Source organism: Charadrius vociferus, unplaced genomic scaffold (genome assembly GCF_000708025.1).
Source record: "Charadrius vociferus isolate BGI_N301 unplaced genomic scaffold, ASM70802v2 scaffold298, whole genome shotgun sequence".
Classification (NCBI taxonomy): domain Eukaryota; kingdom Metazoa; phylum Chordata; class Aves; order Charadriiformes; family Charadriidae; genus Charadrius; species Charadrius vociferus.
The window spans coordinates 417,114-440,114 of NW_009649936.1; the positions used below are offsets into that span (position 1 = coordinate 417,114).

The 23,001-nt window shown below is 43.5% G+C and overlaps 1 protein-coding gene across 1 annotated transcript in view; it reads right to left on the reverse strand.

Moving 5' to 3' along the window:
* The window catches only part of RUNX1 (runt-related transcription factor 1), a 190,050-nt gene that overhangs the window by 47,887 nt on the left and 119,162 nt on the right, over nt 1–23,001 (reverse strand). The window contains exons 2-3 of the mRNA XM_009891359.1: nt 19,589–19,745; nt 2,355–2,459 (exon numbers count right to left, since the gene is read on the reverse strand). Of these exons, the coding sequence (XP_009889661.1) occupies nt 2,355–2,459; nt 19,589–19,745 (262 nt within the window). The remainder of the gene's footprint in view (nt 1–2,354; nt 2,460–19,588; nt 19,746–23,001) is intronic.

Sequence of the window (23,001 nt, forward strand, 5' to 3'; positions counted from 1 at the left end):
TTTTGTTCCCATTACTGTCTTCCATGATTTCTTTTGAATCAAGACATCTTAGAAAATACATCTTAGTATTTGTCTAATTCCTTTAGCTCAAGCGAGCAAGTGAGTCATGGATCTGTGAACATGAACATTCCCAAATATCGATTACTGAGACTAGAAACACTCTAACCTAGCACTTTTTTTATTTTGATTCTAGTCTCAATACAAGAAGGCTGATATCATTTTAAATCCCTTCGGTACACAGCATGCACGTTTTGATACGTCTAACCACAAATCTTGTATGTGAGTTTGCGCAGGTAACAGCCCTGCAATCTGCTTTTGTACAGGCTACACATGTAACTCATCTAATTGAAGAAAAGCAAAATAGGATACACCCACCAAATGAGAGTATAGAAACAGAAGCGCACAGCCCAAACCCACCAGAACTGTCTCAGAATGGAGAATGCACGGGGTACCACTTCTTTTTTTCTTCATGGCCCGTGGTTTATCTTTTCAGGCCAATCCGTATCTCAGTCAAACGTATAAAGAGGAGAGGAGAGGCGATACCAGACCAATCGCAACAGCCGCTGCGATTCAGAAACCCTTGGTGAGAAGTCAAAGCGAAGGACTTTGCAGCCCACTTGCAAACGAAAGGAGCATAATCCCTTCTACGCTGCATCACGAATGACTTAGCGATAAAGGGAGCTGTGCACTCCTACTGAGGGGGGAGACTGACCTCTTCTCATGCCACCCATAAAGCCTCCTCCACCATGACACTGATTTGCCTACAACAAAGCGAAATTATTTACAAGGAAGCTTTTGCATACATTTGAGTCGGGAAGATACGTATGTTGCTTCAGTACGTATTATATCTCTACTTCCTTTTTTAAAATGTAGAATCTTATTAAATATTAACTATTATACCAACTGAAGAATTGATTTAAAACAGTAGGTATGCCTGCAGGATGATTTTGTTCCTTACCATTCTAGTAGACTCATATTCAAAAAACTAAAGCTTATTTGTTGTCTGCAAACTATGAACATGCCCAGGTAACTGCATATGCAAATCTGAAACTTGCATATACAAATATCTTTTTTATGTGCACAGCTGCCTGGTTTACCAGGGATATTTTTCAAGGACAATTTAACCACAATTTAAAAAAAAATAAAAATAAAAAGCAACTCAAACTAAATAAGAAGCCTTACCCTGAGAGCAGTATTTCTTTTAAAGTCTGGCCTCAAATCCCAAAAATATAGAACAGATTTTTCCACTAAATATATGCAGCATCATGATGCAAATCAAACAAATGAAAGCTCGAGAAGAAAACGCAGAGGCAAGACATAGGTTTTCTAAGCTATTTTAGTTGAAGTTTCAACCCTTTCTTTTCTTTCCCCTCCGCCTTCAGTTAAGCAATCCCAAGCTGGGAGTCTCATTCTCTAGTGGGTGTTTGAACCCTGCTGCTCTCTTCTCCTGGGACGATTCCACTTAAGCAACAGCCAGAACTTCTGCCAAGCATGCGGGAGGAGTGCAAGAAACTAACCACAAACCTCAATTTCCACCAGGGCATTTTGATCAAAATATGAAAATGCCCCATTCGGGCTAGTGGCTGAGGTTAACCATCGCCTCTGGTTACAGGCAGCGCATGTGCTGCAGAAGCATCTATTCCTGCAGATCCGCTCCACCCTCACTTCACTTCACCCCGCAGACACAACAGCCTGCCCTCACCTCCCGAACAAAACAACTGCCTGTGTGAAAGGTGCGGGTATTCCCCTGGAGATATCAAACCACTCATCTCCCCCTTGCATTTAATTCTTTAAAAAAAAAAAAAAAAAAAAAAAGGAGGAAAAAAAAAAAAGGAGGAAAGATAGGCTGCCTGTGAAAACGGGTGCTCCTAAGCTATAGGACAACATGAGGTACAGTGAACTCCACAAGGCAGCAACCAGGTCTCCTCTCTCAGGCATTTGTTTGTTTGTGCAAGGTGGCTGAGCTTGAAAAGTTAGATCAATGACATATTGGTTTCCAATGCTTTAAAATCCTCTTAACATCTGAAAGGCAAGACTAGCAAGAAATGATGCGTAATGTATACGCTGCCCACCTTTTACCAGCATCCCTTCTGTCAGCTTTTGGGTATGATCCAAGTCATCCCTGGGTAGATACTTCAGAAATGCAATGCAAGTCATATTCTAGATCAGCTGGACACCCATGAAAAATAAGGCTTCGGGAAGGCATAATTAGAACCATTCGTAGGACAGCCTTGGCTTAAAACATACCCACTGCTCCACATGCATTGGATAGTGCTGTGTTTCACGAGGCTGGTGATGAACCCCTACGCTAAACCATCAACTTGGCCTGCCAATGCTGTCGTTAGCTCACTTACTTCTGGGTTCGCGAGGTCCGTCCACTGTTATCTTGATGGCTCTGTGGTATGTGGCTACTTGTGGCGGGTTTGTGAAGACCGTGATAGTGAGCGTGAAGCTTTTCCCTGCAACAGGAAAAAAAAACGTTACTCGGCCTATGTGTTGAGAAAAGGTGTACACCTCATTTCAGATAGCCCTCGAACACGCCAAGTAGCACTTAAACACTTTAGCTGTCTGTATCTGAAGATAAGTTTGTGCCCAGAGAGCGGGGTGTATAACCTCACAACTGCCTGGTGCTGGATGCACTCCCTCTGTGGCAACCGCTCAAAGCTTTGGGGAAAAAAATTAATTTATATTTAAATGATCTACACTTTATTTGTAAAAAAAGGAGGTTACCCCTAACAGTCAGAGTTTATCTGATCTACATGACTGCTGGTACGTTATCTGCACTTTCTAAAGGGTGTTAGTTCAGGGAGGCTTAGAAATTGTGGCTGACTCTTCCAAAACTGCCACGGGAATCTGATCAACAGCGCTTGTTAAAATTAACGAGAACTGGGTGCTCAGATCCCCTAGGCAGATCGTAAAATCCCACGCTTTGTGGTTGAAGCTAGCATTACATCAATTCCATATTGCGAACCAGAACCCTTTAAAAATAATCTGCTACTGCAATGCCAAGAAACAAGGGAATGGAAAAAAAAAAACCAACCCTACAGCTTGTCCACAGAGAATTAAAACCATTTTATGAAGACATAGCAGACCATTATGCTTAGTTTCTCTATTATTCAGTAAGAAAACTGTGAAGGCCTTTTGAAAACTGTTATGTGAACACCACGGCTCTCAGTTGGGAAGAGTGCTCATTTTCATCGCTGCTGGGAAGGGTTTCATATCCCCCTGTGACTGCAATGCCTTCAGATCCTGCTACCCCTGGATTTGCTTTTGGCCAATGCCAGCATTTACTTCAGGCATTTTTTAAATAACAAAAGTAACATTCTGCATCTTTGATAAGACTTCATATACTCATTCATTATGGCTTTGGCCTGGACAACAATAAAAACATTGCCTGTCAGCAGGTTTAGTGTAGTTATCTCAGCATCACGGAGGACTCAGATACTGACAGGAATCTTCGTTATCAGTAAGAGACATCAAGGGACATCACCACAAGTTAGATAACCAGGAACTGTTGTAAGAAAATTGAGGTTCTCCTCCTTTGGGCACCTGCTGTGCAAGCTTTCCCATATAGATCTGCCTGCTTCATTTTACCACTTGGCTCCAGCCCTCCTGACTGCTAAGTTTCTTCCCTTCTACGACTTCCCATCGTTTGCTTCGTTTATCTATATAAATAAATATAAATTTAAATATAAATGTAAATATAAATGCCTGTCTCTAGCAGCAATATTCATCCCCTCCCTATGCACATTCACTTGCAATTCAATACTTCTCTTAATGCAGTTCCTACTTTGGTGCTAATGGTCTGCATCAACATCACAGCGAGCACACACACATAGCTGTTACTGGAAACTGTCCTCATCACATCCTTGTGAATTAGGGAGGTATTCTCCCCACTCTACGGATGAGGAACTGTGGGGAGATAAAGTGTCTTGGCCACGATCTCACAGGAAGCCTGTGGCCAGCGATGCTAACCACTTTGGCTGCTGCAATTAAATCTGACTATAAACCTGAATCACAGCCCTGACAAAACAGAAGCTGAAACGCAAGCCTCCAAATCCCAGGCTGGTGACTTCCCACCTCCACATCCTCACTAGAAAGCCGTCCCTGAGATTGAAAGAATTGCAACAGAAGCAAAAGCCATTTCAGATCCCTGTCTCAGGGCCTTTGGCCCTCAACTCTTGGGTCCTACATCTACCCAGACCAAGGATGGCTGTGTTCCTGACATTCTTTAAATACATTACTTGATAAAGATTTACAGGTTGGTTACTCTTTCTATGAGGCATCAGCAATAAAGTCCAGTAAACTTCCTTCCAAAAAACTTTATCACCCATAGCATTAGGCTTAACAAATGTCAGAGAGGCACCTGTAGATCTTTCTCCTTTCCAAAAATAGTTTCTTTGTATCATTATATACAACACCTAGATCACTAAGAGTGAAAGAGACTTTGAAAATATAATTTAATCTCTTTACTGCAGTATTTCCATCTTGCTTCCCATTTTTGGTTGTTTTTTTTTTTTTCCGACAACTGCTGTTGCATTACGTAAGGTGCTCCTGCTGTTCTGCTAGAAGACATAGTCCATGTCTTTCTTTAGAAGGCTCTTGTGGATTTTACAGACAGAAAAGAAATGCAGAAAAAAAAAAATTGTAACAATAGTGAAATGTTGTAAAATGTGGGCACATTATGAGTCTACAAGACCAGAATAAAGAAGAGGGAGGTGAAGTTACTTTCCAGATTTTCTACAGAACAGACTAGATCTCAGAGCCTGTATAAGGTTGTGACACAAGTTGGCAAAAGCAGGAAGATACTTAGCTTACTTCTTGTTGACAGAAGACTATTCATTAACCACATACTGGTTAACCACAGGACTATATAACCATAAACCTACATGTCACTCATTGCTGCTTACCAATAATTCTGGCTGTGTTTTTTCTCTGGTTATTCTGTTTCATTTACATTTAGCTTTATTAAGCGGTTTTATCACTTTTATTCATAGCTTCCACATTATTCATCATTTATGTGTCTGGTTGACAAAGGCAGATTTAGATAGGCGGTATTGTTAGTGAAATCTGTGGTTTATGGATATACCTGTTTTGGTATGACAACAGGACTATAAACCTCTCTGCTTTGCTTTTATGTATTATGATACAGATTTTTGTTTTCAACACACACTTGCATAATACACTTACACGCAAGCGCATGCACATACATACACACACATACATATGCAACACGCAGCAGACCAAACTGGTGGAAAAAATACCAGATTAGTCAGTGAAGGCTGTTTTCAGACTCCCTAGCACTGGAGCCTATATTAGATGCCATGATTTCTGATGCTTAAGTAAGTGGACCCCCTAACTAATGGTAGAAGACCTACACTGAGCACTTAATGTCTCTGCTCATCTCAGAAAGTGGTGGGTGCCATCAAAATTGAGTCAGACAGCCTAAGTGATGGACTGACTTCTCTAGTGACTGTAAAGTGGGACCAAACACCCCAAGGAGGCATTCTGAAACACTGGCTTGGTTTGGATGCCTCCAATAGTCATGATGACAATTTGATGACATCCTAGCAGTCACAGCAAGCTGGCACGTAGCAATCCATTAGCTAACATCAAAATCTGAGACCCTCTGGGTTAAACAGTCCCATAAATCTACAGAAAGCCATTCACAAATTAGCTTGGGTCTGTGACGCATGCCTCAGCATACTGAAGCCAACCGCTACTATATCATCGTGGGCATCTTTGCCGATGGCGGGAGAGCTGATGGGTGATGTCGATGTCAAGCTGTGCCTCGCTGGGATGCAAGAGTCACTTCAGAGACCAGCTCTCTCTGTAACTATTCCTGGCAGTTCCTAATATTAGGCACACAGCACCTCATGAGCACGAGGATTAAATTCTCCAGATGTGGGACAGGGCTTTGCCTTTGGAAGCCCTTCTCACAGACATCAAGCATACCTTCATATACGTAAGGGCAGAGCACAAGACTCACTGCTTCCATCAAGTCTTCCCTCACAATTAGGGTAGGAAAAATTGCTTGGTAACGTTTATTTTTGCAAGAGCATTAAGGTCAGAACCCTTCTAGAAAAAAAAATTATGGAAACAGTAGCATTTCTGGCCAAAATACAATACTGACTTTTGAAATGATACTTAGACACTGTTGATGGGTTTGCTAGAGACTCCGCTATCAAAAGTGCCCTCAAGAGTCACTGCTGATTTGATAGCCAAAGTCAGATGGCTTAAACCAGTTGTCCCCAGCTCGTGACTTCAAAGGATTGCTCGTGAGATCCCCTGATGCTGTGCAAAGCTGCGAGAACTTAAGAGGAAGCACAAAACATAATGCTGTCTGCCAGCACTTGCTCAGCAACACTGTTCCTGGACTAGCAAAAGGTGAAGATCAGCCCCCAAGACTCAAGCATCTCAAGGTGTAGTGCCCACGCTCTACGCTGCAACACAGGAACCTGAAGTCTGCATTCAGTTTGCATCCCACCTGACAGAGGCTGGAAGCAAAAGAAGCAGTGAGCTCCCATCCAGCATGATGAGAGATCATTTAAGTCCCCCAGAACAGCACGGAAGAGCTCTAGAGGGAGCAATAGGCTTGTAGGCTATGGCCCCTGGGAATGTTTGAGAGGAACCAAGGGAGAAAAAATGAATCCCAAGTGACAACATGGTCACATGAAGTTTGTGTGTGATGCTTTAGTCATCTCTGAGCAGCGTCATGACCAGATGGGCCTGGGGGTGGGAGGCCACACTTAAAATACAAGTGGCTGCATGGGCAGTTGTAAAGGAGAATGAGAACAGACATGCTTTAGGGAAGAGAGGCCACATCTTGAACTTATCACTTCATTTTAATCCACCTCTTTCTCAGGCAAAAAGAGCCGTTGATTCCATTGATGAAGGTTCATCCAAATGAGGACCAAAAAAAATGGAGTTAGAGCTTCAGAAGTTTGCTGGGGGAGGCAGGAAAATGAGGCCAACAGACGATGTGGTTACAATTACTATCTTTTGCTTTTGGGATTTATTCTGATGATCACAGATGTGTCATTAGGGTATTGTGGGTATTTTTTTTTTTAAATTGTTACAGTAAATTCTTAGATAAAAAGAAAAAGGGGAAAGGAGCCAAGAATGCTTGTGCTGACAAGGACAAAAGGTATAGATGGAAAAATATGAAATGTAATACACAAATGCAATACAAATTGTATTACAGACATTTCTATTATATTAGTGAGAGACTTCCAGGTTCTAGTAAGAAAGATTATGATACTTTCTTTTTTAATCCAGCTTCTACTTTTTAGTGCTTATGTACTTACTTTTATTAAACAATGCTAAATGATCAATTTTATACATCTTTACAATTTCTCACAACATCTTCCTGGGTATCTGCCAAAGTGAAGATATCTACTGCATTTTAATAACATATCTGACTGTATCTCTGGGCAGGATGTAATACGCACACACTCCCATATTCATTCTCAAATGTCGACTATTATACACCGGGGCCAATTTTTGCCATTCTTATCACTTAAGCCGCTGAATACTCCAAATGTAATCAATAGGACTAGAAGGGCAAACATAATTTGACCATTCACTAGTTAACTGCTGCTCATCATATGACTGAAATATTTTTGTAGGTGTTCAAGTTGCACGTCCAGTTGCAAAAAACCTGCACAAGTCCAAACTCTGTGCTCAGATGGTGACTCTTTTCTCCTGCCCCCAGTGACAGCTTCACACAGTCAGAATATAACTCTGCCTCCTTGGTCCAGTGGCTATTTCATCAGAAAAAAGCTGCAGCTGGAGTAAGTGGTATATAAAAAAAACCCCATAATTTGTTTACCGTCAACACCACAGATACCACCGAATTTAAATATGAGAAAAAACTGTTATCCACCTCGTCCGCTACTGTGCTGTAAACAATTTACAAATTCTGACCACCACATACCAACAGTCCAAACAGATAAATGTGAACATGGGGGGACATCAGCAGGTCGGGGTGATTGCCCAAAGAAACACAAGAACTGCTCATGCAAATCAGTTGCACGGGCAACAGATCTGTTTGTGTATTTATATGGATGTTTTGCGGGTGTAAGCCTGTGTCAGGTCGGAGTTTTGGGAAATACACCCACTTGCCTCCTGCCAAACCAGCCTGGCTCAGCAAAAAGGTACACTTTTGAACATTTCTGTCGAGTGTCTCACTCCAGGAAGTTCTTATATCTGTGTTTACATAGCATCTACTTACCCAGAATGAAATCTCCATCGCATTAAATCAATAGGTGTTTTGTTCTGGATTTACATGGGGCCAAGTTGCCGCGCAAATGGCCAAAAGTGGCCCTGCTGCAAACCTGGACCCAGCTACAAACTACTGAATCTGCCTGGCAATAAGTTGTGGAAACGCAACTCGCTGCTGCGAGAGCCTGGCTGGCGCTGGCGTCTCCCCTTCCCGTTCCTTCCCAGCTCCCTGCAGCGCTACCGAGGTCTTAACCAAGACGTGCAGATCGCTCTCTTTTCCTCCCTGCCCCTTCTCCAAACTTTTTTCCTGCTAAGGAGTCAAACGCTGTGGCGGAGAGCTGCAGAGCCGCCTGCCTCTCCTGCCGCGGCTCTGGGGATTCCCGGAGCTAGAAGGCCAGAAGGTTGTGGCTCGGGTGGAATCGTTTCAAGGCGTTATTTTAGTGAAGCGTACGAACATTTAACCTAAGGCAATACAGGAATTATATTAAGCAACCAAAATTACATAACTGAAATCAAGTAACATTAACAGAGTCGCTGTCAACCTAAGCAGGCACTGAAATTGAATTTTACCTTAAAACCATGCTGTGGGTGATAAGGACAGTCCCCGACACTCTGCTGGAAATTGTCCCTGATGATCTTCTTATTTCATGAGTCAAAAACATGACCCCAAGCCAGCATACTGTGGACATGAACTATTTAAACAAACACATGCAGAAGCCGGTTCTATACTCGGTGTAACTTACAGCTGTTAAAACAAGGCTGAGTCGGGCCCTCTGCAGCTATTCCAGCAGACACGTATTGGTGATGCACAGCAATGTTCTTCTGCACGCCCTTCGCCATCAGGTGTACCAGGCGTGCTACCAGACCTGTCCCTTACACTACACATTTCCCTTTGCACTGCAGAATGGCCACACAGGCAGCAGGTCCTAAAGTTGCTTTTTTCCCCGCTTTGCTCTGCTACAGTGGTACCAATGTTCAAACCACTTTCCTCAGGAAAAAAAGAACATCTTCCTCCTGGAATAAACAAAAAAATGCTGGCACCCAGCATCCCAGAAACCTGTCACTATCAACTCAAAAAATGTATCTTTGTCTGAATGCTGCTTTTTGTCCATTACTGTAGCAAATAACACCTTTAATATTTGATCTGAAGCCCTCAAGAGAGCGAGTCTCTGTTGCAGACACATTCTCAAGTGTCACAAGGGTGGGACTCGGATCACTAAAACAGCTCTGATTTTTCTCTCTCTTTTTTTTTTGGGGGGGGGGGGGCAGTTGTTTACATTTTCATTTGACAAGAGTTTGTGTGCAGCCGGTTTCACTTCTGCGCTGATGAGCGGTTTCACTTCCCAGTCCCATGTGCTGTCATGATGACACCATCCACCGCCTCCTCCAGCCTCGCAGGGGCCTCTGTGCTAATCCCTTCCCTGACAGCCTGACAATGTGTGTAAAAGTGCAGCCGCCGCCGCTGCCGCTCCTCCACTGCTTGCCTGCGAGGCACCTGATGGTCCTCCTCTGCTTAAGAAACTTGGATTTGAAATGCACTCATTTGAAATGCTCACATCTAAAACTTTAGACTCGAGGCATCGGTCTCCTTCCATCAGATTCCTTCAGGTTCCTTCCCTTTGCTTACTGCTTCAACTGCCTTCACGTTATTTTTCCAGCATGCAAATCCTGTGAGTGGGCTTCAGCAGAGATGTCACAAAAGTATGGTTACTTCTGCTCAGAGAAAAACTGATGGCAGTTGAGTAGCAGGAGATACCAGGTGTGGGTACTAAATTGGCATGGTCATAAATCCTGCTGTTTATCAGGAAGGGATCTGCAGCAGAAGATGGGTAGGAGGATGTCTCTGAGCTTCAGGACATACATGAGCTAACTGACGAGAAGAGGCATAAGGTCAAGAGATTTGGGACTGGGGTAGCAAGATGGAGGTCTCTGAAGACAAGGTGTCCTACAATAGTCAGCTTAGGGTGACACCCAGTAGTTAACGTAGACATTAGTCACTTTTGTATGCCAACATCAACAATCCACAAACACACAAACCCACAGGGAATCCTCCTATATTGCAATGTTGTCTAATTTCAGAAGAGAGGCTATTTCAAGCTGTGGTAGGAATTTGGCTGGCAGGAACATTTTTTGTACTTTAGCATCCTTCAGTTTACGGCCTATGTGAACACCAGCTTTCAGGCTTTGTGATGGAGGTGCACGTGTTTGCGTGAGTACGTGCACCAGAGTAACAACGTTTGACAATATAAAAAAAAAGTGGGTTTGCATCCTGTTCTGAAAGACAACCCAAGGGACCTGTTTTAATGGAATTTTTGGGGTGGGATGCCTTCTCAAACTGAAAGCCTGCAGATCAAGTTTGCAAAATGGATTAAAGCCTTAAAAGACTGGGATAGAGGGGAAGATCTTTTAATGGAAAAGCCAAGCAGCCTCTAACTATAAGTGGAGTTGCTGCAGTAACCACTATAAAATTCTTACGAACTTGGGTGGAGGCAATAATTACAGCACAGGAAGAATGAGATGCTACTGGGTGTCCAGCCTCTGTAGCTGAGTGGCAGCACAAGGGGATCACAGTTTGAGTCCTAAAATGCTTATTGCTAAAATATTTTTAAGATTGGAAGTGCATGTATGCAATTTATACAAACGTACGTACATGTCACTAATGTTTGAACACAGATTTTGCGAGGGTGGCACTATTTTCCCCCAAAGATAACTCTAACGGAAACCTTTGATGCTCCTATGAGTGGGCTACCCCAAAAAACGAACCTCTTCTTTCAACCTGTGTCCTACTACATACCAGGGAATTTTGATTTTTTTTCTCACTGCAATATCATTTTAGTTTTGAATTAAGTGCTTCTCTATACCCCAGCTTGGGCTGTTTGTGAATAAGCGTTCAGAAATGACTTAGCCTCTACGAAGTACATCCAGCTCTAGGGTGAAACGAAGAAAGGATCATTCAGCAGACTGCTGTGTCACTGCCGAATGGTTCAGGGAAAGGGAAAAACAGCCACAGGAAGACCAGATGGAAAGGACAGTTCAAAACAAAATTACTTAAATGCAAATCTACCACCTTCTTACAGAAAATGCCTTGGGATCCTTAAGCCTAATAATAGTCCTTAACTCAGCTATAATTTCAAACCGTTAATAAGCTTTTTGAGGTAGAAATTATCACCTGCACTTTATAGGCGACAAGAGAGACATGAAAAGGTTAAGGCTCAGATTCACAAGAGGATTTAGCTGCATGAAGTGGGATTCAGGTTTGATTTAAAAGCTTAAGTCCAAAATTACACGCCTCATCCCTCCCACCCCCCCGACCCCAGTGGTGCCTTGCAGCAGACGCAGAGCACATCTGAGGGGACTTCCCCTGCCAAACAGCCCTGTGCCCTCGAGGCCACCACCTCACCCTGTGAGAAGGAGCAGCTCAGCATGGTCAGTCTATCCACAACCCCTGAGCCCTCCTTTGCCCCGCTCCTGGGGCAGCGTGGTCTGGGAGCTGCTGCTCCGGTCTCACTCGCTGACTCAGCCTCTCATGGTGGCCCCTTCTCCCAGGGAAGCTCTCTGCTCTGTAGGATGTGCCTCAGACATATGCTTCGCACCTCCCTGAAGAGCACCCTGGCTGGATGCCTGCGGTGGGGTGGCAGAGTCCTCAACCCTGGCGGTTCCCCAGCTGGAAGTCCTTTGGGCAGAGAGGTCCTTTGGGCAGAGGGGCAGCACATACCTGACTCTCCAGGCTGGTGGCTACAGCACTGGGGGCAAGGGGAGCGCCTCATTCCAAGTCTCTTCCCCAAGGACTGCTTTTGTGTTTGAACTCATGAGTTCTTCACCCCTTGAAGCCCTGTTCTCATACTTTACCTAATCGTGAGACTGGGAAAACCTCAGTGTAATGGGTCTTGTGGTTTTTTGGCAGATCCTGTTCTGAGGCATCTTAATTTCGTGGTGCATTGTCCCGTAAACTTAGACAAAGCCCTGTGAGACCTGGATTTTGCTGCAGTCCCTCTCCCTTTTTCCAGCGCCAGCTTTCATTTGGGACCAGCCCCAGCCTGGCTACCTGTCCAGCCAGGTGCTGGCATACCTCAGTGGTCTGGCACAGAACTGGAGCTGGGCTTGCTGAGCTAGCTCGTCACCCTACAGAGCCATGAAGACGATGACCTCTCGGCATGGCTGCAGGAAGAGGCACCGGCAACAGGGAACAAGGAAGGTGTGGGTTCACTGGAAGAGCAATGCGCTGCTCTGAATATGAAAGGCAAGGGGCACTTGTATGATCACCAGGGGCATTTTAGCAAGTGAGGGACTTCCGCCTGCAGTGGCCTGAGGCAGGTCAACGCCAGAAGACAACCTGACAAGTCACTCCTTCAGTAGCTAGCTGAGCGTGGGAGTGTGCACTGCGACTGTTTACCCTGAGTTTATTTTCTCAGAGGAAGGACTCCTCCGTGCTGTCATTACACTAATGCAATGCGCATTGATTTCAGAGCTCAGAAGAGGTCTGGGGTCACTCGATGGATATTCATGCAGTCAGTGATGGGGGAGATAACGCTGCCATTACGAACTTGGAACCTGCCAAATTCCACTGGAGACAATCTTCAACCATAGAGCAACTTCTGTGGCCTCAGCTATGGACGCAGCTTTGTCAGAGTTGTGGTGCATAAAGTCTAGCCTGTGGAAACTTTGTGGCCTTGCCAAAGCGTTTCCTTCAGTTCCTCCCTAAACTTCAGGGAACTGATGTGCATACGCACTGCTCCAAGCACCGCCCTGCTGAAGAGCTCTCATGGCATCAAGCCTTCAAAGCAGCTGCTTTCCTCCTCCTCGCCTCTCGCCTCGGCCTCCAGAACCTCCTCCCTCTCCCCGACGCACCGCTCGCTCCCGCACCGCACAGCAGGTAGCTCCCCATCCCCGGAGGGAAGGGTGGGAAAAGGGCAGAGGGAATTAAGGATAGCATCACATTTTGAGGCCAAAACCTGCTCCTGGGATAAAGGGTCGCACAGGAATCCCAACCTCTGCTGAGAGGCCGCAGCTCTCAAAACGGACAGTCGGGAAAAGCATCAATAGAGGAAGGAGGATGATGCAGGGCAGAGATGAAGGGAATAAGGTTGATTTGGAGAGGCTGAGAAAACTGTGTTGAAATAATATGACAGGAAAAACAGGGGAGAAGTAGGATGGGAGCAAAAGAGGTGGAGAGTTACACAGCCTTAAGGTAATAGAAACAAAAAAAAAGTCTATTTTTTTACTGCTGCTAAAGGGTTCTTAGAAGGGAACAGAGGCTGATTCAGACTGGTGAGGGTTTATGCACATGACTACGCTGGAAAAGACTCTCCTGACAGCAATTGTAAGCCACTGATTTGCAGCATCCTCACTTCTGCTAACACTGAGTGAGCTGACAAGAACTGCTTGCCATAGGATAGTCAGGTGAAGTTCACTAGCCAGCCCTGAAGCCAGGATCCTAATTCATCTCTAATAGCAGCTGTTATTTGAGTTGCAATACAGGTATATATACATATATATGTATATAGGTACGCACAAAAATATTTTTTTTTTACCGGAAATCAAGCAGCCTCTGAAGGAGAGCACACTAGATTAAAAAGCAAATTAAAAACAAAGAAAGAAAAAAAAAAGCTGAAGGGCAAACAGATCTCTTGGAACTATGTAACCTTTTCATCTAGAGAGGTCCTTTGTTTTCCTTAAGCAGTATCTGGTAAGCCCAACTCCTTTTATCATGGCAAAAAAAAAAAAGAAAAGAAAAGAAAATGCTCAAAGGATAGCGTCTGCCTCATCCTCATCATTAGCCCGAGTTTCAAAAATGTACAAGCAGAGCTCTGCAGAACCAAAAAATAGATTTATTGTTATTGGACTGAGGGCAGTGGTTCAGCACTTGGCATGGCCACTGTTTACAGCAGTAATGCTCCCGGAGACAGGAAGTTCTCCAAATCGCTCTGCCATTATTTTTCTCCTGTTGACGCTTTCTGATCAAGAGTTTTTTCGCCCAGACGAAATTTTAAGTAACCCAGCAGAGAGTGTTTGGGAGCTGGCAAAGCCAGCCGCAGTCATGCTCAGCCGCACGGACCACATGATGTTTTTCGAGTCAAACCCCCGCGCGGAGCTGCATCATACGTACACTTTCTTACACAATCAGCGATTCATGCGAACCTGGCTGCACGTAGCGAGTGTGTGCCGAAGACGACTGAGATGGCACTGGTGTAATGAGAAAGTCTTCTCCCCTCCCCTCCTCCCGCCACGATGTCCCTGCCCAAGGCCAGCACCGAGGCAGCCGTCCTCTTGAAAGGGCTGCGTTTGCTGATCCATCTAACGCCGACTCAGGCTATTTGGCTTCAAACAGGCATCGGCTCCTCTGTACCAGTGCGGGGAGTCCGCACGCCGAATTCTTCCACAACTACTCGGTTTCCACAGAAATCTCAATTCAAATTTAATGACGCAACTAAGCAACCCTAAGTCGCTTACAAAGAAAAGTACAGCTTCTCGCCTCTGTCTTTTCGAGAAAAAATTTGGGCGAGCGGTGTTGCAGATGCCCATCAGCATTGCAGATGTCCATCGGCATTACAGATGCCCAGCAGCGTTGCAGATGCCCACCAGCGTTGCAGATGCCCACCGTTCCCACCCCAAAGGCCGTTCCAGCCTTGCCCATGCTACCCATTTCCCTCCGGCCAAACCGCCCTCCCGCTGGCCACAGCATCCTGCTAGCGCCACATACTTATCAATCGGAAGTATAAATAAGCGGTTGTTTTTGAACTCTGTCAATTTACTCTTTTTTTTTCAGTTGTGATTGCTGTTGGATTTCTTCTATTTTTGTCCCGTCTGGCAAGTGCGGCTCATTGTTACTCCAGTATCTGATACTGCATCCCCTGAAGCATTCCAATGGCTTGGACCAGCACCCGGCGGCTGCTTAATACTGATTTTACGACCCTGTTGAATAGCATCCTCCTCTGTTTTGCACATACTTTTATAATTTTGAATGCGTTTAAGTAAAAAAACAAATTTTAACCAAGTGCTCAAATAATGCAACCACCAGCTGAAGCTGCACAGAAGGAGCAAAATTCTGACTTCAGAAGACCAATAAAAATAATTAGACTCAGATTCCAGGCCAGTAATTTCTGGGGTTTAAGTATTTTTGAGATTCTAGATTAAACTGATTTTTCTTCCCCAAAATTATATCCAGAAGGAAGAGTCCTGATGGCAGAAACTTCTGATTATGCTTGGTAATATCTCTCTCTCATGTCCTCCTATCAGCTACACCTGTGAAAAAGAAGCACTTCTTTGGCTCAGTGGAAACTGAAAACTATCGCAAAACTTATCCATGACTCTAATCCCTATAAGCTAATAGGAAGTCCATATGTAGGCTTAATTTTCAGTCCTTTCCAAGATGTAGTTTTTCAAAAGGCCTTGCTGGAAAGCTGTCACAAAGCTCCAGCTCTCAGCTTTAGATTGAGATCTTCTGCAGCAAGCCAGGACACTTCCCCATTAGCTACTATTATGATAACCTATTAATAATTATTTTCATCTGGAAAACATGTTTATTTGTTGGGGTTTTTTTCATGTTACGTTCTACAAAGAAGATAGTTACTGGGATTAATGATTCCATGAGGAAAATATGTAATGCTCACCGAGCCACGAAGCTTTCCCTCTCCAAAATAACTATTTATTTTTAATTTTATCCAATGAACTTCTATGGTGTCAGGCTTTTTGCATCAGATTTATTTCATCATAGTAACCTAAACCGGTTCATTATACATTAAGAAAACAGGGTACTTTGCAGTAGTAGCATTCTGAAGTTTGAAGTGTTTATGAATGGAGGGAGAAAAATAAAGATTAATTTTTTTTAAACCAGGTAATCAGGCAAGAGGGGCTGAGATTGGCTGAAGTTTTAAACTACATTTTTCTTTCAGAAATGACTTACTCAGGCTTACAAGCCAGACGGGCAGGTTCTCCCAGTAGCATTCTCAAACTAGGGTGAGGAATAGTAACTCTGGAGCCCAGCCAATTCCAATGTAAATCTGTTTTGTTCGGGAAAGTGAGCCAAATTGCTTTTATACAACTTTTCAATGTTTTGGGCAACCTGCGATATTCTCTCTGCCATTCTGGGTGTCAAGAAAATCAAGTGATTTTTTTTTTTTTTTTTTTGGTAATTCTGAACGACAGGCACGAGCAGAGCAACACGGGGCGACTGCTTGCTGTTTGGTTGTTTAAGTTTTGGGCACTATTTGGTTGGCATGTCTGCTCTGACTGATGGGCAGGATCAGGCCCCGGAATGGGGAGAATCGCTGTACCTGTCTCACGGTCAGCGCAGAGCCACTTATTCACTGACAGGAAAATGCGGACAATAGTCTTATGGCTGAAACAGCCGTCAGACGGTCTTCGCAGATTTCATTTAAAGCCCATGGAAGACAATTTAAACTATTTATTAAGAACGTCAAGAATGGCAATTTCCTACTCTCTTAGACGGGAGAGAGCGGTGGCTTGCCATCGGTTCGGCAGGGCGTCTCAAGGCCACCTCTTCGGCAAGGGGATGGTTACACCTGGGCGATAAGTGATGCACAGGGAACTGCCACCGGTGGAAGCCGTTCCTTATGCTCCGTCAGGGACTTTAAATCACCCGAGGTACACAGAGAGCGCCCAGTCTGACCGTACCCAACGTGAACTTTCAATCCTTGTTCACATAATCCTCCTGGCATCACATTATCACTGGTGGCAACTGAACTTATTCAAACTCAAATATTACACAGCAAACAAAGTTTCGGTTAATTTTCCTCTAGCGAAGTATCAAAGGAAGCAATGCCCTTTGAAGCAGCTACCTTATGCTTTAGGCTTTATACAAATTCAACAGAACAGCACCTCAGAAATCTTGTACCAAATGCAAACAATCCCCACCTTTGGAAAACAATCCTCTGTTCGAGGAGTAAACAAAAGCATACATTAGTCATTCACTCCAAAGATGGGCAGCCAATGGAGGTGATGAGATTTAACCTCGCAGACTGACTAACAGCATGCAGCGTTCCCAAATCACTCCATCACTTAAAGGATCCCGAGCACCTGAATATCATACGACACACAAGGTTTATGTCCGTGCGCAAGTGACCGGCTGAAAGCAACCACTTGGAGCAGGGTAAGGGGCTCAGCGACGCTCCCCACCAAGCTTTTGCCTATGAATAGGGACTGTTCTCTCTCAGCCGCTGGATTTTGACCTTGAAACTCACGCAGTTCGCTGTTATGATTTCTATCTTCATTACCATGGCCAGGAACTGAACTACAGGTTTGTTTTTATTAGCTTCTCCACCACTTTGCCAGCTATTCATTTGAATCTTCTAAACAGTCATCTCTGAATCATAATGCAAATTCCATTTACTGAAAAGGTGGTACCTTTAATATAACAAATGAACATGTTTAATGACTGATACTTTTAGACATTACAGCATCTCTCATGTTTTCAGTAAATGGATATAATTTTCTCTGCATTACCCTATTATTATTCTTTGCTAGCATTACGAAGCTACCTTCTCAGCTGCGGGTGTTTTCCACCGAGTGCATTTTCAAGACAGCCCAAACAACACACTTTAAAAGACATCTTCCTCTCTATCCTCAGCTAAAAATGCTGCAGGATACAGAGGGACAGGATTGGTATTTTATTCTTAAAATGTATTTACTGCTCGACCTATGTTTCAGCAGAGCCGTGCTCTTCCACAGTTGCTGACTGTATTTATATTGGAAGAGTATCTACAGATGCATTTCACTTCAAAGGCAAATAAAGGCTTTTGTGTATAATCAGGATAACTTCCTCAGTCTGAAGCCTGACCCATCTCCCATTTGGAATAAAACATTTCGAGAGCGAGCGAGCAGAAGCGGGTCACCTTTGTAACTCTCTGGGAGCATGCTCATAATTCCATCCGTGTTCATAAGCACCATGCGTGCCACCACGGTAGCTTGGGTGCCCACACAGGGAGAGAGGGAGGGGAAAATGGTGAGGAGGGGTCAGCGAGCCCCAAATATTTAATCTGGTTCAGAGAGACATCAGCGCGCAAACTGCTCAGAAACGTAGTATGCAGAAGCCTACTTAAGTGCAGCAGACACTGTAATTTTGATTTGTGAGTATTACAGCCCTGAATTGCTCCTAAATAACACTGCTGTGTTTGGAACACCATAATGTCACATTCCGATTTTACTTAAAGATAAGAATGAAGCAGAAGAAAAATACATAAGCAAATATCATATGAAGTCACAGGGAAGATGTGACAGTTTTTCATTCTTGAATTGTCCTCTTGAATTGAGGACAAACCACGAGACTGACCTTAAAAGACAGAGGCCGATCTTTTCTCTGAGCAACAACCCACCAGATTCTCTTCTGTGGGTCTGACTGAACCCCCCCAACCCACGCAAAGGGACTCCGCTCACAGCAACGAGGGCAGTAATGCAAGAGGGGCGCTGAAAACAATCTCGTAACAGAAAGGTAAACATGATTGCTTGGAATTTATGGGGTTTAAGATTATGGACCAGAGCCAGAGAGTGAAGTTGTGAAGGGTCTTTCTGTTGATTTTCTGGGCTTTTTTGTACACCTGCCCACTCACATGCGACGTGAGCCGCACGTGTCAGATACTATTTGCAGCTTCCTAACAACATTTTTATATAGTTCTCGTCTAAGGCAGCTTCCACTCTTATTTATTACTTACACTCATAAGGCCTGTTTATTTACTATGTACTAGTAATTACTGGTTATCACGGAGATACAGCAAGTCAGATATTAAGCTCACCTGTTCTGTTCTATCCTACGCACCTTGCAGGAGCACGTTAAATAACAGGACTACTGCATACTGTTCTATATCTATTTCAGAGAAAGGTAGGTCAGAAAAAGTGCCCTCTGCCTTCATCAGGCCACAATGGAGCCAGAAAATGTTTAGATCTATGCAGGCATTAATTGTAATTTTAGGTTGACTCACTCTGTACAGAGACCAGCTTTTGCCTAGAGTGCCTGGGAGACCCGAGATGGTCATGAGCCTTTACACAAGCTGAAAATTCTCATCGTAAATTGAAAATACATTACTTAAACTTAAACATGGGTAATACTGTGCTGTTCTAAATTTGACAGGATGAATTCTGGAGTCAAACCGTGACTAGCTGTCTATGTCATTTTTTTTTTTCAAATGAGATGTCACTGTTTAAAAATTGAAGTGACACGGAGGATGGGCTAGGATAAAGCAAGAAAACCGTATAGCTAATTCTATGCCTTTGGAATCAGCCTATGCCAGATATTGCAGCATTCCCTGCCGCAGAAAACTTGATAGATGCTGCCTTCAAATTCCCTCCACATAACCAGAACTTGACATAACTGATGAACGCGACCAAAGTGTAGTTGAGAACAAACACATACCTCTTCCACTTCTACCCACAAATCTGAGGTCGTTGAACCTTGCTACTTGGTTTTTCATGGCAGCTGTGGCGTTTCGGAGTTCTGCAGAGTAGTTTTCATCGTTTCCAGCCATCACCGTTACCAGCGTCCCATCAGGCACATCTCCCAAGGCCACCACCTATGAAATCAAAGAGCAGAATCCTCAGCTTCCTTATGCGACATTTATTTTCAGCTGCGCAACGTCAACAAGTAACATGATAAAATAAGAAAAAGCAGCAACAGCAAAAAACCTATGAAGACTAAGAAGCTGTTTGGGGAAAAGAGGAATCACTTCCATTCCTAGTTTGTAGAGCTACGGAAAAGTTCTTACATTCATGCACGTCTGAGATACACGGCATAATGTGTACTCCAACAAAAAAAATACATGAAATAAGCATTCCAAAATCTACTTCTGTAATTGCCAATAAATAAATTCAAATGTCAGGAACCAATTCTGGTCTGATTTACACCAGTAGCATTACTTTTAAGTGATAGCAATGTCGGCACAATGATGGAAATGTAAAATTCAAGAGAAAACAAACCATCTCATGGATGCAGAGGGTCAGAGTCCCCACAGCTGCACCAGTTCCCTATCTTTTCCTCCCACCGCTCTGAACAGAGATATCCCAGGATGAATTCAGAATAAGTCCATGGAAAAGCAGGCCTCAATCGAATGTTTAATTGCAAATTACGGAACAATTTTTTTTTTTTCCTTTAGAAGCATGAAAGCAAATCATTGACTTGAGATTTCATTCCTTGGATGGAAATTGTGATCTGAAGTAATGAAACCTGCAATCACTCAGACAAAGGCTTTCACCTCGTCCGAAATGTTTGCGCTGTAGTTCCTTGGTGCCAGCATCTATCAAATATTTAGGAACACAGGATTCGCTGCATTTTTGATGCAGTGTGGTGAGAGGTATGTAGATTCCTAACCTTACATTTTCTGACTTGTATCTACAATGTTCACACTGGTCAAACAATTAAAAAATTAATTTTATCTTATCTTCTTGAGCAGGACTGAATTCTCAAAACAATTTTACCCTGCTGTAATTGAACAGATGTCCAGTGTGACTCTTGATTTACCCTGGCAAAAGTAAGACCTTGAATTAGGTCTCCTGTCATATTTTTTTAAGATCCCGTTGCTGTTCCCCCAATTAAGTCTACAGTAGTGACCTCGAGACTCCTATCAAAAAAAGAAAAAAGAGAGAGAAAAAAAATCTAGCTAGTTTTTATTTCCTCTTTTACACGTTCTAAGAGGAAGTAGTCCTGCATCATGTCCTCTGAGTTGCAGCTCAGTATTTTTCCTTCCTCTTAGCATTTTCTAGCTTATGTCCATGCAGTTATAATTGGCTGAAACTTGTCACGGCCTGGTCTTATTTCCATTAGTTTCTAATCACACTTGTTCTTTCCAAACAGGATCAGCGGCTCCTTTACTTGGTCTCTCGCTGATGCTTATTCCCCAGCCACAGCTACCTCCCATAATACGAGAGAGCTTTCCAGTCTCAGGTATTTCACAGCCTTTCCCTCTACGTGAGGCTGTGTTTCTCACTTCAGTGCTCTCCCACTTGTCACCAATAACCCTTATTTTCACTTCCACATGCAAAGTTAAAATCACTCTGTCAAAATTCCCTCTTTACGTATTTACTTCAACTTCCTCTTTCCCATTCCTCTGTAGCCCAGGCTTTTGGGGTTTTTTTTAGTTCTCCTCTGCGTGCCGTAATGCGTTTCTGTGGCCTGTGCTGCACTCAGCGTTGCACTTTTCACATTTCCCCAATCTTGGCATAAAATAAAATAGTCCCTGCTCGAAACGTGGAAGCCAGTGAGTTTTCTCCTTGCACAGAATTGTGTCATGAGGCACGGCTGGCTCACAAGGTCAGGAACTGCAAACCCAACGCGCTCACCCAATTCTTAAAAAGTTACTGTAAAACCCTAATGCATGCACCCATGTTAAAGACACAAGAAAGGGAAAGGGGAAAATCGGGGCATTACCCTCACCTCCCTCTGATGCAAATGTCTGCATGTTCGTTTAAGGAAATGAGTGGTGGCATTTTAAGGGATGAAAAACCTTTGTGAATCCAGGGTCAGTTGTCTCATACAGCACAAAGAGTTTAAATCACCGTTTTGAAATTACACTGAAGGCAACTTCAGCAATAAGACACGTGAAGAAAATATTAGAAACGAGTATAGAAATTACACAGTGCCGAAAAGAAACTGGAGTTAAAAAGTCACAGACAATAGAAACAGAAATACAAACATTTACACTAGAAAAAGACTAAACAGATAAGTTGGGACTTGCTGACTGGAGTTATCTAGTACTTTATTGTACTCTTTAGCTCTTAAAAATATGTATTTCCAGAGAAGCAAGAGGAGCATCAGAGCTGCAGCACTGCCAGGTATCTAAACTACCTACTTCTGCTGCATCAATCAAACAAAATTGGCCTTTTAAATTAAGATTTAGATTCTTTCTTAACAGCGTTAGGACAATGAATCTATATGGCACCTTATTAGAGTTATTGTGCATTATTTTCTAAGTTTCTCAGAATCATTCTTTATTTTGGAAAAAAAAAAAAAAAGCATGGAAATGGACCATTTTAGTTTGAATTAATATCCTGATCCTAAAGATCAAGTGAGTGTATTTTTCTAAGGATACGTGAAGAGAAAACTGTCTCTCTTTATTGATGTAATTGTTGTTAGCAAATACTTGATAAAACTCAGAGCGTTTTTGTCAGATTCAAATAAGATATGGGAAGCGTAGGAATGATCTGAACCGAATTTTCTAGTGTCTTAAAACGACCTTAAAAATTACGACTTTAAAAAAAAATGCCTTTGCAAATATTCGGTATTTAGTACAAAACCAGCGGGGTTGTTTTCTACGTGGCAAACTATTTCAGGACTCGTTTCTCGGCGGTCCACGGCGGGAGCGTTTGAAGGGGTTCGAGCAGCACCGAGCGGAGTCCCGGCAAGCAGGTGCCTCCCGGGACAACATTTCAGGCGCTCATAAGGAAACCCTCTCCGTTTTGGGTTTTTTTTTTTTTTTTCGCATTTGTTTGATTTTTAGGGTGGGGTTTTTTTTGGTGTTTTGGTGGGGTTTCGGGTTTTTTTTTTTGTTGGTGTTTTTTTTTGTTCCTGTGTGTGGTTTTTTTTCTTTTTTTTTTTTCCTTTCGTATTTCTAGGCTAACCTACCTCGGTGTTACAAACGCTTGCTTTCGTCTGTTTGGAGAACCTGACCCTTTCCTCTGTTTGCAGAAGTTGGGAGCGGGCTTGCTGGTTAAAAGGCAGGCTTTGCACTAGCAGCGGGAGGGGGAGAACCGAGGAACGACAGCGACCTCTCGAAATCAGCCCCCGGGGGGTTTGTTTCCCAATTTTCATACAACCAGGGCGGCAGCCTCCTGCCG